Genomic DNA, 13,523 nt, shown 5'->3' with positions numbered 1-13,523 from the left:
CACTATAAAGTACTTTTTATAGTAATACGGTAATAATATGAATTTCCGCATTCATTAGTAATATTATTACTAGTTAGTTTATGCAGTTCTCTGCTGAGGTCCAGCTAATGTTATGTTTTAATGAAGCTGGTTTGAGCATCTTATTGAGTTTTAGAGAGGTGTCAACTTTTGAGGAGGACTGTGCTCCCATTGTTGTATTCTATTGCACTTCAGTATGACTCAACTTCCCACTATGACCTCATTAAAAACACACACTTGAAGTAGAAATATCACTTTTCTGACAGTTTCAACTTAAAAAGTGAACGTTCTAACCTTGTAAACGTAGAATCTATTGCAGAGCTGTGGTATTGGATTGCATTAGGTTGTAAAAGTACCCATGAAGTGGCTAATGAGTGTATATGTAGAATATTTATATGCTACATAGCTCTGTGATAACTTTTAGTTTTTTGTTTTTATCCACAACAATCGTATTGGACGGCAGGATGTAAGTGTGTATTTTTGTCTATTACTGTACATTTTTGTTTCTAGTGCAGTTGTGTATTATTTAGCAATAGTATGAGCAGTTTAGCAGACAGGGAACTTATGATTCTCTGTTATTCTGTGTAAAGGTTTGTGTGTTTTTAAGTTTGCAAAATTCTATTTATTTTGCTGGACACCAGTCTGTGTCTGCACAGTAATTATAAGCCAAGATTATATTCTATTAGCCACGTGGAGTATACGTATCTTCTCCCTTTGAGCCCAGGTATTAATTATTGTCTCCCGTCAAGCCTGATGGGTTTGGGCTGCAAGTGAATCAAAATGTCCTTGATAATAATGCCTGCTGAATCCATACTAGCCAGGAGTTGTAGAGTTTCCATTTGGGCTTAATGTTGACACAAACAGGCAAATGCAGTTGATTGTATTTATTAGCTTAATTTGTAAAAACATTATGTGCTCTACCTATTATTTATTTTACTGAAAAAAATGTGAAAGGACTCACAAATTCCAGTAGACAGCAAACTGTTACATCATATTGTCAATTTATTTCAAAAGAATTTACAAACACCTCTATAATAAAATCCAAACCATAAAAAAGTAATAGATCAAAACCCACATGTAGACTGTGGCTAAATCATTGTCACTATATTGGGAAACAAGTCTGTACTGGCAGCTTGTGTGGAAATAATTGCTTCAACCAGAGGACAAAAGAACCAATTAATAGTCACATGATAGATGGTTTTGTTGCATCTTGGGAAAGTCTTTAGCAGTCACGTAAACACTGTAGTCTTCAAAATTACAAAGGGAGAACATTACAAAACAAATGTACTATCAAGTTTTCCACATTTACCTTTTTCAATTTTGGACATAAGACACCGGATGACATTGATTTTTTATATCTTAACTAATCAAAGTATATACATTTTTTTCAACTTTAGAAATAGGCTCAGAATAGCTTATGACGGTTTGCTATTAGAAGCCATTCAAGAAACAGGAAAGATAAAAAGTAAAATTACAATAATTCAAACTTCTGAATATTTTTCTCTGATTATGATATTTACTGTAGATGAACAATATAAACTGTTTCTGTTACAATTACCTTTCAAAAACTAAAGTCAAGCTTAAGTTTTCCTATTTATTGAAGGTGTTGAGCCCTTTAAAATTATAGTAATAAACATCAGCAATGGTGTCACTGTACAGATGACTGGGTTAATCTGGTGTTATAAGGGTGTTTATTGAAGTGGTAACAACATGAAAAAATATCACACTCAGCAATAATTTGTTGTGTTCTTGAGTCTAAATATGATCAACGGTAGAAGGGAGAACTTGGTTTCCACCCGCTTTGGGGAAAGGGTCTAAAGGAACTAAATTTGCTTTCCGCTGCAAAAACAGTACCACCCGATCATCATACCGATACCACACGAAGCCACGGTGACGCCACCACCAACACAAAACACAGGAAAAAGAAAAATCTAAAAGGAAATATAAAAGGAATGCTTTTATGAATGTCAGTATGTGGCTGTTTGTCACAGCAAGAAGATTGTTTTTCAGAAGTCTTAAGACTGCTGAAAAAAAAAACACTCAGGAGGGGTTTGGAAATAATTCATTGGAGTTTGGTTTAGATAGCGAGATAACTGTGTTTTCACGTAACCTCTTTGTAACACCTCAGGTCACTTGGGACCTCAAGAAAAAACTGACAAGCATTAGTTCTCTTCTGATTAGGTAACAACTTCCTAATCAGCCCAAATCTGTACTACTGTACGAGAATGCTTGTTGAATCTAAAGTACCTGCAATCTGCAGTTTGAAACAAGAGGATGAAAATGTGTGGGTCATTTTGGTCCACTAAATAGTTTGTGCCTGCCCCAGCAGTATTATGGCATGATATTAGCAAAAAAAAATCATTCAAATAAATAAATAAAAAAGACATAAGTGCCACTTGTATTATACTGTTAGTCTATTTCCTTAGTTTTTTCCAACAAACCCAAATCCAAAATGTGCCAGTTGGTAAGTATAGTAACAAAGCCTCAGAAGGCTGTTTGAGTTGAATCCCCAGGTTGGGAGTAGTTAAGTATATTGCAGTGTAAAACGATCTGTCCCACAAAATGATTAAGTGTTTTTGCTTTTACCTTGTTATTAGTACTGTCAAAATGTCCTGGTTTGAAATTTGAGTTTTCTTGCTCCCTGACCAAAGCCAGTTGCCAGACGGTCAACCCTAGGAAGAGACCCCTGCCCTGGTCTCACCACAATTGTATCAATGTTTTTCTACAGACAGTTTCTTGGACTTCAAAGCTTGGTTTAAGTTCTGACATGCAGTGTGAATTGTGGGACCTTTTAAGGCCATGACACACCAAGTTGACGTCAAAGAACCAGCACAGATGAAGACTAACTGCTGTATCACCTCATACTGGCTTTGTCTGGGCCAACAATTGGCACTTGAACACACAGCAAAGACAAGAACTGCCAGGCATGAAGTGTCGCACAATCAGTACGTGTGTGAGATGAAAAGAAAGTGGAAGACGAAGAACTGCATGTGTACTAAGTGCAAACAAAGCAGCGCTAGCTCAATATTTTCACACCACTGTCACTCACCACCATCAAAGATCTGTATCACGTATTGGAATTACAACAACTGTACAAATTGTACTAGTGGTATTAATGCTGCGGTTCCTTCTCGTGCACTGATTCATTAGGCTGCACAGCCATTAGTGGCTGATCAAAATGTCCTGTTTATTCAGTTTGCTAATGTGCTCCAGTTCAGTATAGTCAAGTTCCAGACAAGTCTTAAGAAAAATGAAAACACACAGAAAGCACTTGACCACAGTTTGGAGCCACGCAAAGGGTCTTTGTGGCTTTTTGGATATGCAGTGAGTGACACTGAGGATAAGGAGAAAAAAGGGACTGATAAGTCAAACCGTCTGTGTTACTGTAGTAAAGACTGCCATGTGTATGGCAACCTGTGTTGTAGCTATACAAGTAGCTTTGCCACGAGAGACCCCCTCAGTTTATGTCAGAAAACCAGACCATAGCAGTTGTGTTTATCATTTGTTCTACCATTTCCTGAACTGTCTTAGATGATGGGTATTCACACTGTAATGGGCAGAGAAGACTGATGAATCAATCATAATTACACAATCATACACAAAATAGTGGCAGCACACTGACAACAAGATCTTTATGTGAGATACAGTAGAACTACACCCATGTTGGAAGAGCTGTACTAGAATATTAATAATGACAACTGATCAGTATGTGCAATATGATAGATTTATGGTTGTAGTTATTTCAGATATAAACAGACACTGTGTCTTTTGTAAACCATTTACCTGCTATTATGGTTGGTGTGTGGATTAATAGAAAAGGAAGTTATCTGAAACACCCTAAAATAAAAATGGAATACTGTATTGTTAAAATGAGAGGCAGAATTTTGAGCTTTCAGAGCTTTGATATTAAACGTTTTTAAATGGCACTTTAACCTTTGGTTAAGTTGAATACTAATACGCAATAAATCACTATATTTTATGTTTTATGTCTCAACAACAACAGCAGCTTGACCGTACTCACCAAACAAAACCTTAGCGAACAACTAATCTTTGATACAAGTGCTAATATTATATCAAATTAGCCATTTTCTAATAGCAATTTTTACAAAAATAAAGATTTGAATGCTACCGACACAAAAATTAAAAGCTTCAAAATGCTCTGATCAAAGTGCTCTGATCATTCAACCATCTGAAACCACTTTTCCAACATTGGTGTTGAGTGGGGCCCAACAGGTTTTGTAAGTTTCAAGATCACACACTTCAATAATCCCACCCACTTTTACCAGCAGTGAACCAGGTGTGCAGCAGTATGAGAAGGAGGCAGGTCACTTTGTTTGTACAGACATATTCAGAAATAAAGTCTTCACCAAATGTGTGCGTTACCACATTTGTATGAACTGCTGTGCTGAGACTATAAGGCACACGACAGACAACTGCTGAAGAGACACAGAGAGGCAGTCAGATGGAGGTTAGGACATCAGGCCTTTTCAGACCTTACTTTGAATATGGCCATTTAGAACACAGAAACACTTTAGCCATTAGCAAAGGTCAGACACATCGTACAAACTGCTTTGCTTGAGTTGTTCCTTCAAGTTACTTACCTTCCAGACAGTTGGACCTACTGAGACTTGATTGCAGTTTAAAAAAATAAACTCTATACCCACTTTGTTTAGAAAGGGATTGTGATATATAATTACAATTATAGTGTCAAGGTATAACAGCAACAACAAATGAAAGTGTGGTGTGAGTATAAGTGTATCTGTGTGTGGAACATCCAGTGCTGGATCCACACAATGGAGGTGAGATCTTATCTTTTTCTCTGTGCCCTCATTCACTGTCCAGCTCTCTGAGCTCTGATGACGGACTCTCTCTGGCTGGCAGGAGGTCATAGTGACAGGGGATGTGGCTGTTCTTTGGTAGATCATATGGATCCTGACTAAAGTGTACATCATCACTGATGTCTTCAGTGGGCTGGATGGTGCTTACAGTTGGCTCTGAAATCAAACATAGGCAAGTTGGCAGTTGCAAGAAGTCAGTTATAACCTTAAACACTTTTAACAATTTTAATTTAAAGCTACAATATGCACCTTAAGCATGATACTTGTGATCAATCCACTCTGCTCTGCCCTGTCCTTCCTCTTTCTGCTCTGCTACACTTTGCCACACTCTGCTTCAGGTAGTCGTAATATTGAAATTACAATAAACAAGAATGTTTCAAAATCCACTAATCCAGCAAAAAGAACTGAAATTCTCTAATTGTCTTAGAAGAGTGATCCTTGCAAATGTCTTTGGTCGGCTTGTTTGCAGTTTGTAATTTGATAAAATATTTTAGAGGGTACTGCACACACACCAGGAACAACATAGAAACCAGTTGCCTATAATTGTGCAGTTCCCCCTATTGCAACTAAAACATGTGTGACCTTTCAAGCTCAAGGTGTTCACAATCAAATAAAGATTTAGGGAATCCGAAGGCCGGGGCAACATCTTAAACTGTTTCAGCCTTTCTTGCCAAACCATGAACATTTTGCACTATGGCAGAATTTTCCAGCACAAAACGGCCAATGTCATTGCCCTCAAAGGGTATATTTGATCTGCACCAATATTTGGGTGCAAGTGGTGGGCCACTAAAATTCACAGGGATGCCAGAACCCATGGTTTCCTAGCATAACAATACCCAGAGACAGGGCACTGCCTCTGGGTATTGATCATCACTTTGTCATTATTCTTATTGCTTCAGATTTTTTTTTTTTTTTTAAGTTTTAGGGGGCTCAGCTTCTTAAATCACATGTATCAGTCTAAATATAGTGTCAAAGATGCTTGATACTGTTGCCTTTCAACATACAAGGTACATCATTACAGCATGAATGGGAGGTCTACATCAACCAGCTACAACCTTAACTTGGGTGACCAGGAGGCTCAGTCACTACAGCATCTGGGATGTGGAAGTTTACTGCATTAAATCACAGCCCACGCACCAGGTGTGTAAATGAGCAAAACACTCACTTCACCCCAAGCGCTGCCTGTGGTTGCCCACTGCTCCCCCAGGGGCGTGGGTTGAACGTAGAGGACAAATGTTATTCTAACATGTAAATGTGTTCAATGATGACAATAAAGATTCTATTCTATTGTTTTGTAATGTCATGAAGAACAAGGCCCAGCATGGCCCACTGAATAATGCAGTACCTCACAAGACCTGTTGTTTTGCAGAAGCTCCGACACAGTCGTCTGCATATTAAAATCATCCCATTGTCTAAGTAGTTCAAGATACTTACACTTGCTCATTTGTCCTGTTTCCAACACATCCAATTCAGTTGTTTAATTAAGGAACGTTTAATGGTGTAGCTGATTGGTGTATATCAATATTATAAGGTATTATTGTGATAGATCAGTGGTTGGATATAGCATAGCGCTATGTAGTTAATGCAACTGAAACATACATAATAAAGCAAAATGAGAAGAGAAAAATATGTAAACTAAAGCTTCTGACCAACTTCATAGACATTCCGGGTATTGGTGGGACTGCTGTTGCTGATCTCAGCATACGGTGAATCTCGTCTGGCTGGTGACTTCATTTCCATATAGCCACACTCTGTGTTTTTGGCTGTAAGAAGGGGAGGGTCCTTTATTGTGGCATATGGGTTTTCAGAACTGTTGAGGGAACAGGAGCTGGTGTGATAAGGTGTGCCCTTCACCAGATCTGCTTGACACAGACAGAGAAGTAGATGGCAGCATAAATCTATTAAACTATTAGACATTCATTTGTACAATACCAGAGCTTACCTCGTAAAGATCTCCCCATGTATCGTGGATCAATTCCGTAGGCTCCTGGTAAGAACAAATGGTGGAGGTCAGTTAATGTTGCAAGCAAAGATGATGTGAGACATGGCTATTGCTACATTATGCTATGCAAAGACAGTTTCGGAACTTATGTTAAAAAACATTTACACCAATTAAAATGCAAATACCAGTGTGCTCAGGCACCCAAAGATGTCCAGTAACTATACACATCTCCATTGTTGATTGGTGGCTGCAGGTTTATCTTGCATGTGCTCATTGTAATTTTCACATAATGTATATTTTGCAATATTCCAGCGGACGCAAAGATGGAACAACCTGAGAAACTTGTAATAATAGCATGAATCATCATTTCATAGCTATTCTGTGTCGGAAAAGCTCTAACAGAAGAAAGGATCTATATAGGACAGGAAAGGTACTAAATCCCCGTGTGAAATTTGCTTGTTTGTTTTAGAGGTGACTGATTTCCTGTAATTTCTCATGAGTCTGCTTATTTAACCTTTTTTACAGTGTTCAGAACTGTATGTAGAAAGTTTTGCTCCACGTTGCTCTCACAGCAGATGACACTTACACAAATGTACACCCCCACCCAGATCTCTTCCAACCCAGCCCATACTTTCTTTTCCTCTGTGACTGCCAGTTTGCAGTAAACAAGGCTGACTCTATTCCATCCTTTGCTACACGATCAGCTGTTCAGCTACTGGCACTAACAGAAACTGAATCACCCCACAGAACATGGCCACCCATCCCAGCAGCGCTCTCCTCCAATTATTCCTTTAGTCACACTTCTCACCCATCACGATGGGGAGGTGGGTTTTGTTTTCTCAATGCTGGCATTATAAAGTTTGACCCTACAGCACCCCTCAACAGTCTGTCGTCATTGGAATATCATGCCATTAGGATTACTGCACCTGTTATAATTCATTTTGCTGCTGTGATGAGCTTTACATGCTTCTGTCCTACTTTACTGAATACGGGAGTCCTCGTCATTCTGAGAGACGTTAACATCCACCCAGACAAACCTGAGGCTGCTGACTTTTACACACTTCTGAACAAATTTGATCTGAAACTAGTTTGCACTCCCCTCACCCACAAAGCTGGTAACCATCTGGAGCTCATTCTCATCTTGAAATGCACCACAGACAACACAGATCACTTCTTCAGTTCATGACACAGACACTGACAGTAACTGCACAACACTTTCAACCAGGCTGAAAAGTGTCCGCACCCTCTCTTCCAGGCCTGCCCGTCCCTCAACTCCTAATCTCTGTCAAATTGATCTGTCCATGAACAACCCACTACTCTCAGGACTGCTGAGAGAAAGCAGCGCAAGTCCGACCCCATCAGCAACAACTTACGATCTTCAGTGAACACCAGAAATCTGAGAGACATCTCTTCTTTTCCTTTCAGCTGTTCCCTTTCAGGAGTCGCCACAGCAAATCATGTGCCTCCATCTAACTCTGTCCTCTGCATCCTCTTCTCTCACACCAACTAACTTCATGTCCTCCCTCACTACATCCATAAATCTCCTCTTTGCTCTTCCTCTAGACCTCCTGCCTGGCAGCTCCAACCTCAGCATCCTTCTACCAATATATTCACAGTTTCTCCTCTGAACATGTCCAAACCACCTCAATCTGGCCTCTGACTTTATCTCCAACACATCTAACATGAGCTGTCCCTCTGATGTCCTCATTCCTGATTCTGTCCATCCTCGTCACTCCCAAAGAGAACCTCAACATCTTAAGCTCTGCTACCTCCAGCTCTGCCTCCTGTCTTTTCTTCAGTGCCACTGTCTCTAAGCTGAACAACACCGCTGGTCTCACCACCGTCTTGAAAACCTTTCCTTTCATTCTTGCTGATACTCTCTTTCCAGAAGACACACCGAGTACCCTCCTACCTGTCTCCCTGATCACATTAGCTGTAGTGGTCCAGTCATCTGGAAGCACTTCCTGACCTTCCAGAGTCTGTCTCAGCTCCTCCCTGAAAACCACACCGCATTCTTCCTTTTTCAACTTCGAATACTTCTTCCTCTGCTCTGCCTTTGTCCTCTTCATCTTCCTCACCACCAGAGTCATTTTACACACGACCATCCTGTGTAGGTTGAGAAACATCACTGACGGCCAACTCAGCTTTACGCTCCACATAAACTCTTTCTTTGAGCAGCAAATTTGCCTTCTAGAACATCAGAAAGATGAGACCTTACCTTTCTGAATATGCAACCCAACTCATAATGCACACACTGGTCATATTCTTGTCTCAACTTCTGCAATGCTCTGCTGACGTGGCTATTATCATGCAAAAGTAAACCCCTCCAAATGATCCAAAATGCAGCAGCAGATCTCATTATTGATCAGCTACATTTCACACCACTGTTCAGATCACTGTATTGGCTTCCAGTAGCCACCCACATCCAGTTCATAGCTCTGACTCTCACCTACAGAGTTGTTACCTCTACAGCACCTTCTTACCTACACATCCTATTTCAGTTTTACAATCTCTCCCACTCACTGCAAGGTGTCAGATGGTGCCTTCACTAAACATCAAATGATCTCAAGCAAAACTCCTCTCAGTGGTTTCACAGTGGTAGAATGAGCTACCAAACTCTGCACGCTCAGCAGCCTCACTTCCAAAATTAAAAAAATTGAGACTGAATTATTCTGCAGCTTCCTACGTGCTTAAACTAAAAAAAAAAAAAAAAAAGAAAGAAAAACAATCCTCCTCCTCTTATACTTGCATCTTGTGTAACAGAGAATTTTCTTCTCATGTTTTCCCTATTGATGGTTCCTGCTGATCTTTTGCTGCTTTGTATCTCACTTGTCTGCCAAATGACTAAATGTAACTGTGAACGCAACTTTGGGAATATTCCTCTTAAAAAAATTGCATTCCTGTTAAAAAGTAAAAGGTTTTTTATAAATTTACACCTAACACTGAGCGTTTTTTCACTTATGTATAAGCAGCTTTTATACTTAACTTTGAATTACATTGCAAAAAAGACCAGCTAAAAAATGTAATCCTCAAGTGAAAGAAACAGAAACCTACAGTTATTTGCCATATGCATATTGTTGTATTTAATATTATGATCGCTGATTTTTTTCATTGTAGAAAAGCATCCTGAATGTTAAGTGACCGTGACAGAATATAGAGTGATCACTGTATTATACTTTACTTTATTATAAACAACTCACAACTGAGAGAGACCAGAAAGACTGGGTCTATCAGAAGTAGGGATGGGGGGACTACGGTTCTGTGAAAAATTGTGTGAGCAAGTTTAATAGTTTTTAACAAAATTGCAGAGAATTATAGTATTTCATCTACAGTACATAATAATACATTGATTCAGATAATCTGGATAAATCTCTGTACACAAGGAACAAGAACAAAAATTAATGAATTGCCATGATCTTCAGGGTATTCAAATCAGAAATAATTCTGTAGTCAAAATAGCTTAATGGACTCAGAAACGCCACCACTGCCACTAAACACAGTTGTTGTTGCATCCACAAATTTAGGTTAAATATCGACCATACAAAGAACCAAGCATATGTGCACAAGATCCAGAAACACTTCCACCTTTTAAAGCAATATATACTGCCATCCAGACAACAACATGGCTCTGGGGGCTAAACTGGCCAGCCTGCAATCCAGACCTGATTTGGTACGTTATAAAATTGAAAAAACATAAATAATCAGCTGAAATCTTATATCAAGGATAATGAGGATAAATGTTGCATTTCTTGAGGAGAAGCTGGACCCTCTGCATGTTGTGGCTGAGAGGAGAATGTTGACCAAACTCATCTCAATCCTGGACAATCCCTCCCACCCACTCCACTGTGTGCTGGCTGCAAAGAGGAGCACTTTCAGCTGGCTTTTTTCTTAATTATTGATCAGAAGTTTGTACTTGTACTTGTTTATAGTCTTGGTTTGATGGAATTATTTCCCTTTCTTTCTACTTTTCATGTGGATCACTAAAGTTGTTCGAATCCTGAATCTTCAAAATGAAAGCAATTGTTCTCCTTAGTTCCTGCTCACAGTTTAAAGAGTAGGCAATGCAGCACACTGGAAAACCTGCCGATGTCCCACTTCAGTCCAAAATAAGTTTCTAATGGTTCGCAGAAAATTGCATTCTCTTTTTTTTTATTTACACAATGTCCCAGATTTTCTGGAGCAAGGTTGTATTATTGTATTATTACTATAATACTTGAATATTACATTATAATGTTATGATATAAAATATTTTAACAACATTATAATATAATTCACATCAACCGGATATGCTTAAAAAATATTTATTCAAATGCTTGCTACAGTCCCCTGCCAGATGATTTCCCTGCATGACTTCCTGCCTTCCAGACAGTCTGTATGTGTCATTTGTATCATAGTAATTTCTTTCTCTGCGATCACCTGCCTGAAGCCTGCTGCTAAACCAGTTTTGCCTATTACCTGTCTGCTAATCTGCTAAACTTGCCTGCCTACTAACTTCACCTCTAACCTCCCAACCTGACTCCTCACGTTGTCTGCCAGTCTATAACCCATCCCTCCAGACTCTATCCGGGTTCCTTCTCCCATGTACTCAGTGTCCTAAGTCCCCCATTACTTATTATTTTTGGACTGTGTAAATTGTATCTTGGATCAAGAAAGTTTGGGATCTTGGGATTCTGTGTTGGACCATGGATTATGGACATTTACTCTGGCACTGTGATAACCAGAATGTTTATTAGTTTTTCCTGCAACAAAAACATTTCCCTCTATCCTGAGCACCTCTACAGGAACTATGCAGTACGCACCCATAGCCTGGCATTCATCCCTGGTATGCAATTATCCTTCTCCCCTCCACTCACCTGGTCATCCGTTGTTTAACCTCTATCCTGGTTTCCCCTTTTGTCTGGCTCCTTTCTCACTCCCCTGTCCTTCCAACTACACTCAGTATTCTCCATCGCCTGCTGTAACCGCTTACAAGTAAGCCCCCTTTTTTAGATTATCTGCATCTTGGCCCCTGGAGAAATATATTGTACTCGCCTGTCTCTCGTTCTCAGAACTCAGTCCCCCCCTCCCAGACCCCTCGGAATACTGCAATCCCAAAACCAGACTCACCAGTGTACAGATCACCTTTTATCTATTCAGTTCTTGTCACCAATTAACCTTCCTCTTGCGTTCTGTATTCCTGGGTCCTAATACCAAAACCCCTTACGTATGGTTATTGATTGCATGTCTCACCAGGGTCACTGAAGCAGTCGGCTTGTTTCCAGTCTGCAGGAAGTGTGCCGGTGTGATCAGCTAGAGGAACCCTTTTTCTTTGATCTGCATTCTTCAGGTTTGCAAACAGCTGGTTATTCTTGACCTAAAAAATAAAGTCAAAGGGACAAACTTCACACTTTAGTGAGCTGTAGATTTGTATGTCTTCATTACTCTAGACAACCCCATAAAGCCTACTTCCATACCTTTCCATATGCAATGTTGTTGACGTGTGGAGGGCTGATGCACTGTGTCAGAGTATGGTAGCTGGGGTTGGAGAAGTAGTTGCTGGGGAGGGGCTCAAATGTTGGATGAGCATCTTAAAAATACAGGTTAAAAAGAACATTTACCAGGATGCACTGAATAAATCAGTTCATCTGAATTTTCAGAGCTGGACTCCTAGGCTACGTTTGATGGGGCCTATATACTCTCTGTATTTTGTCTCCCCCCTTTGAAAGTGGTACAGAAACAATTTAACAAGATGCCTTTCATGCAACAGTTTTCTTTCTTTCATGGCAGCAGTACTCACCCCTAAATTACCAGAATGTGGACAAACACACAGGACATGCTTTTATACACTAACTTTTATAAAACATTTACAGTTTACGACAGTGTATGTATACAAGTGCATTAGATTGTTGCAGTGTTGAATGTTGACATGTGATATGTGTCTTGTACTATAATTTACACTAACAATTTTGTTTATATTCTTTCATTTACTTACACGATGGGGGAGCTGCTATGCAGCTGGCCAACACTAACCGGGAGCAACTAAGTTGGGGTTAGGTGTCTTGCTCAAGGACACTTGAACATGTTTTTCCTCTCCACTGTTGCCTAGTGCTGCTCAAGGAGAATTTGTTGTTTCCATTTCATATCTGTATAGTCTTGACTTTATATGTAAAGTGTCTTGGGATGACTTAACATGATGGTAACGACTGTTACATGAATAAAGTTGAATTGACTTTAGGAAGAAAAACAAGTGGTTTTCTAATAAGTTTTTAACAATAAACCAATGGAAAAATATGACATTTAGAAATAAATTAATGACCTCGAAATTGTACATGTCATTAAGATGGTTGCAGGTGGAAGCTTGTAATGTACCCGCAATAGCATAATCAGCAGTGACCCTTATAGCAGGAGTGTAGGTCACAGTCGGTGTGATGGGCTCTTTGCCCTTCTGCTTCTTCCTGTAGATGATGAAGAGGAGTATAAGGAAAAGCACCAGCAGCACCAGGACGATGATTCCTGCTATGGCTCCAATCTGGTAGGTGTCCACCTGTATGGCTGCACTGGTTAAACTGTTGAGGCTACCCACCACCACCACACCGGCTGCAGACCGGACAAAGGGGAGATGTAGAATTATAGTTAGTCAGTTACTGCCATTACAACCGAGGTCTTATAATTACAGTAGCCAGTGTGAAAAACAGATGTAACAATTGAAATTCTCCTTCTTTTTACTTTGATATATTCCAATGTCA

At 39.6% G+C, this 13,523-nt stretch overlaps 1 protein-coding gene across 4 annotated transcripts in view; it reads right to left on the bottom strand.

Moving 5' to 3' along the window:
- Positions 1-1,002: 1,002 nt before the first annotated feature.
- The window catches only part of megf10 (multiple EGF-like-domains 10), a 59,803-nt gene continuing 47,282 nt past the window's right edge, over positions 1,003-13,523 (bottom strand). For 3 of the 4 annotated variants that reach the window (XM_067484365.1, XM_067484367.1, XM_067484368.1), the window contains 6 exons: positions 13,147-13,374; positions 12,252-12,364; positions 12,028-12,151; positions 6,799-6,843; positions 6,506-6,715; positions 1,003-5,012 (listed from right to left, as the gene is read on the bottom strand). In XM_067484365.1, the coding sequence (XP_067340466.1) occupies positions 4,846-5,012; positions 6,506-6,715; positions 6,799-6,843; positions 12,028-12,151; positions 12,252-12,364; positions 13,147-13,374 (887 nt within the window). In that variant the 3' untranslated portion in view covers positions 1,003-4,845. The remainder of the gene's footprint in view (positions 5,013-6,505; positions 6,716-6,798; positions 6,844-12,027; positions 12,152-12,251; positions 12,365-13,146; positions 13,375-13,523) is intronic. The other variant, XM_067484366.1, reaches the window with a different exon arrangement.

This window comes from Channa argus, chromosome 18 (assembly GCF_033026475.1).
Source record: "Channa argus isolate prfri chromosome 18, Channa argus male v1.0, whole genome shotgun sequence".
In the NCBI taxonomy this organism is placed as follows: Eukaryota; Metazoa; Chordata; class Actinopteri; order Anabantiformes; family Channidae; genus Channa; species Channa argus.
The sequence above is the reverse complement of the archived record's forward strand: the minus strand, read 5'-3'. Positions and strand labels throughout refer to the sequence as shown.